Source organism: Acomys minous, assembly GCF_964271855.1.
Source record: "Acomys minous genome assembly, chromosome: 10".
NCBI classification, from domain to species: Eukaryota; Metazoa; Chordata; class Mammalia; order Rodentia; family Muridae; genus Acomys; species Acomys minous.
In genome coordinates this window covers 40,297,813-40,302,690 of record NC_140491.1, presented here as the reverse complement: position 1 = coordinate 40,302,690, position 4,878 = coordinate 40,297,813, and the positions used below count along the sequence as shown (strand labels likewise).

At 42.7% G+C, this 4,878-nt stretch overlaps 1 protein-coding gene across 1 annotated transcript; it reads left to right on the top strand.

Annotated features, from left to right (window-relative positions):
• Window positions 1-3,146: 3,146 nt before the first annotated feature.
• Window positions 3,147-4,233, top strand: POM121L12 (POM121 transmembrane nucleoporin like 12; the record flags this gene model as incomplete). Its single annotated transcript, XM_084797749.1, has 1 exon — window positions 3,147-4,233. One exon carries the CDS (start codon window positions 3,147-3,149, stop codon window positions 3,939-3,941), a length of 795 nt encoding a protein of 264 aa, XP_084653875.1. The 3' UTR covers window positions 3,942-4,233.
• Window positions 4,234-4,878: the final 645 nt, after the last annotated feature.

Below are 4,878 nucleotides of genomic sequence, written 5' to 3'. Positions count from 1 at the left end.
TTTTTGAGATTTTCATATGTGCATATAACATGTTCTGAACAAATATCTCTTTTCCTCCTACGTCAATTATTCTATCTTCCACCTACAATTTTCCATCTCAGTTTCATTGTATCTTTATTTAAAACCCTCTGAGTTCATTTACTGCTGCCTGTATGTGCATAAGTATAGTCTTTTAGTAGAGCCTGAGTGGCAACTCAAGAAATACTTTGAAGAAAACTGACTCCTCCTTTTCTAGAAGCCATTAACTGTCATATTAACTGTCATAGCTTTGTAGCTAACTATGACTTTCTGCCCTACCCATGCAGGAGTTTTATCTGGCTTGATCTTTTGCAGGTTGTGTGTAAGCATTCTATTTATGCTGTATGTTCAATATGACTTTTAAGATTTAGAAAATGTTCTAGTTTGTTTTCTGTTCTTTGATTAAACTTTCTTTTTAAAGGCAACTTGGGGGAGGGATAGATTTCTACTTCTTCACTGAGAGAAGTGAGTTCAGGAGCTCACTCAGGAATCTGAAGCAAAACAACATGAAGGGACACTGCCTGCTGTCGCACTTGCTAGCTCATACTTAGCTGCCTTTCTTATACAGCCCAATGGGTTGTGCTCCACACTGGGAGGTAGTCCCTCTGACTTCAATTAGCAATGAAGAAAATCCTTTATTGGTTTACAAACAAACAACCAGATCAAGTCAATTGATGGTAACTGGGACAGGCAAATTAACACAGTTTTTATTGTCTTTACTGCAGCTTCCTATAGAAAAGTGTAAACTCAGGAAGAAAGCAGACATATAAAGAAAAGTGTTCCCAAAGGCAATACCCACCCACAACAATGATAACACTTCCTGGGATGACTCCCAAGGCTCTAAGTCCTTGGCATCATTACTAAGAACTGCATGATTGACAAGAATGTTATAATTTAGAACTAATTTCTGTGTTCAAAGTTGTATTTTGTAGATCATTACTCAAGGGCCCTCGGGGAAATGAAAATGAGCTAGTCAGTGAGAAGGAAGAATTTCATCTGGCAGTACTGCGGGCTTCTCTCTGAACTCCTGACAACTTGGACCTCCTTATCCAATTCTATTTAGTGCCCACCACATGCCTCTCTCCAATCCTGGAAGAACTCCTCTTGCTCTTAGATTTGTTTCTTCGGCCTGCCTCTGTTTTCTGTCCCTTAGCGTTGTGGCCCATTCAGGAGAGCTCTATTCACATACAGCTAGGAAAACTGATGGAGACTAGGACATTGCTCACAGCCTATGACAGTCTTTCAAATTTGAATATTATAATCACTTACTACCCATCAAATACTTTAGTTGTTTAGAACTTGAAAATATTTGTTACTTTGTGCACACAACGGACATTATTTATTTTTATGACAACTAGGGTAAGCTACTGTATAAAATAGAAAGGTTTATTTTGCTTGCAGTTCTTGAGGTTCACAGGCATCAAAGTCACTGGCATTAGATGGATTTGGTTGAATGCTGCATGTGGGTACTGTGACAGTGCTTAGAAAGGTCATAGATGAGAAGAGTAGGTCATGCTTGCAAAGGAAACCAAAGGCATAAAGAGATAGTATCCTTGCTTTTGCTTTTTCCTCTTGTTTTTCAGACAGGGTTTCTCCACATATCCTTGGGTCTTCTTGATTTGTAAACCAGGCTCGCCTCTAACTAACAGAGATCCATTCACCTGCCTCTGCCTCCCTAAGTACTAGGATTAAAGGCATGGGCTACTATTCTTGGCAATCATGTACTTCTTTCTAATAAAATTCTTTTTTTTTTTTTTTTTTTTTTTTTTTTTTTGGTTTTTCAAGACAGGGTCTCTCTGTAGCCTTGGCTGTCCTGGACTCACTTTGTCGACCAGGCTGGCCTCGAACTCACAGTGATCCGCCCGCCTCTGCCTCCCGAGTGCTGGGATTAAAGGCATGCGCCACCACGCCCGGCTCTAATAAAATTCTTGAGAGAACTAACCCAGGGTCCCAAGAGAACTCCCTGAATTCCTCTGAGAGCACACTCCTGGGGAATGAAAGATCTTTTGCTATTATTGCGAGACTGAGGAACTTACTTTCCACATATGAATGATTAAAGGGGGGTTTATAGGGGGGCATTCAGTCTTCAAACTATGAAATGCACATTACTAGTACAAAATAGTGCAAGACACAAAGAAAGGGTAGCAGGGAGGAAAATAGAATACTGTATCTGAATCCTAGAAAGTTAACCTTTCAGGAGTCTACATAAAATGAACATCAGTTCTAAAAAAAAATCTGGTCTACCACCACAATTTCCATAGAAGATAAATGGTAAAAATAAATACATAAATAAATAACTACTATTCTAGAAGAATAAAAATGCACTGCACTTACTGAAATGAAAACTAGTTATTTACATTTTCTTAAGAGCATTCAAATAAATAATGCTTTTTTTTTCAATAATGAAAGAAAACATTCTTCTGTAAATAGCCCACATGTAACTCCCGTGAATTCTAAAAGTCACTACACCTTCTCTCTCTATGTGGCAAAAGTAAAATCAGAGTGAGTTTAACGATCTGGTGTCATATGGTGCATACCTGAGAATAATTGGTGGTCTGTTCAAAAGAAAGAACAAGAGTAACTATGATTCACCAACTCTCATTTGTCCCTACACAACACTGTACATTGAGCGCCTAAATCAGGATTGTTCCTAACGGACACGGTACACTTGATGTATGTGATCAAAAACTGCAATTACCCTCGCAATGGAGTGACTTCTGGTGTAAAGGGAAATGAGGAGCATGCCACATCAGGGACAGGTGTTAAAATCATCAACACTAAACAAAAAGAACCACACAAGACTGCTCCGCAAGAATTCTATTCCTATTGAAGTTCATAGCAAAATTCCAAAGAGGCTCAGTGCTTTGGAACAAATAGGTAAGAATGTGTTTCTGGATTGATGATCACAGTATACATGTATATATAAATGTGTAAGAAGTTTACATTTTATAAGAAGGCATAAGTAACATACAGATATCTCATTGAGGAGAGGCCTGTGGGAACTGGGCACCCAGTGTCTTGAAGGTGCAGCATGTGTGTCGATTCCCAGAATCCTCTCGCAGCCTCGTGCCCAAGGCCAACCAACGGTTCTGCCATTGGAAGGTCCACGGTTTCTGGAAGCACTGAGCATGGGCAGCTCTCTAAGCTCTCCCCAGAGATCGATACCTGCTCCTGCCCCCAGGCACCTGAAGTCTAAGCCTTTGCCTGCCTGGGTTCAGCAAGGCCCTGGCCCCAAGGCTCCTCCTGCCCAGCGGAATATCCACATGCCCCAAAGGGTAGTGGGGACCAGGAGGTGCTCCTCCATCAGACCTCCCACAGAGGCCACCCTGGGCCTGGATCTCTCCAGCGCCCGGGACACATATATGAAACGAGGGCTTTGGAGTGTACGGAACCCTAACTGTACCAGCAGACCGGTGACGGGAACGATTGTCCATCGTGAGGGCAGAGACAGCCCCCTGACCACTCTCCGGCAGGGAGCAGCACGCCCTGTAGAGCATTCTATGGAGCTTCCAGACCCCTGTGCCAAGGAGACAGTGCTGAGGGCTCTCAGCAAGTGCAAGAAGGGGACTAGGCGATTTGATGGGCCGCTGTGGTTTGAAGCCCCAGAGGTGAAAAACAGAAGACAAAAACCAGAGCCTAAGCCCTCATCAGCCTTTAAACCCTGGATAAAAAATGGAGTGGCTGTTTCCTTTGTTCCCAAGCCTGGGCCTCTGAACCAAAGCTTTGACCTTTATAAGAAGGAAACTGACCTCCAGCCCTGTATCCACGCAGCCTTGGGAGCCGTGCCAGAGCCTCGCTTGGAAAGCTGGGAGGAGACGCAGGCCGCCTGTGACCCCTGTCTACCCTCTGTGCAGAAGACTGGAGCCTTCAGAGTTTCCTTGGCTGGTGTGGATTTCCATTCTACTACCTCCTTTGACTTCTAATTGTCTGAATTCTGCCACTCCCTTCGGAGAATCCAATTTATGCACTTTCACCCCTGGCCCTATGTTCTCGCTCAGTATAGGACTTAATCCGTGTTCCAGCTCCCTATCTCCTGGCCTGCCAAGCCCAAACCATCTCTTCTGCCCATCACCATCCTTCTGCCTTTAAGCCCAAACCAACATCTTTGGAAATTCTCCCTCCTCCCTATTTGCCCAGTTTGTATAGTGAAACGTTTACTTATTAAAACAGTGTTATCAATGCAACGTGCTTTTCGTGCAAAAATCTTGCAGCAGGACAAAGAGTTAATCCCAACACCCCCTCACTGTAAACTTCTTAATTGATATGAGATTCTAATCCTTAGTCTGGCTTAGGTAGAGAGTAGTGAGAGGATACAGTACATTGAACCATAGTGACCAGTGTGGATGGTAGTCTAAGAAACAGGCATTCACTAAAAAAAAAAAGTCTAGGACCTGGTCGATGCTTTAGAAAGGTGATTCTCATTGCATAGTGGGGTACCTGGAGGCAGCAACTGAAGTAGAAGCAATGGAACTTCAATACAGAGTGTCAGCCAGGAGCTGAGAATTGCTGGGTTGAGCGGAGTACTATGCAAGTGGATTACTGTGTTCGGAAAGCTGATAGATTCTTGCTGGTGCCCTGGCTGATTATAGCACTGGGAATGTGAAAGATTGCATTGTTGTCAGCTTATTTTTCATGATACCGAAATGGCTGCTGTACTACTTACTGGCATAGAAAATACCAGCAGGGTCAAAACACATTTGAGGAAACCAAGTCTTTTTGGTCCTGTTTCCTAGAGTAGTCATATTCTTTATCTGGTAGATTTTTCAATTGTACAAATGAATGTATAAGTCTGGAACTCATAGATAAGTTTGAAGCCAGGGAATTAATTCAGGATCCATGGCCATATAAGTTCACTTATAA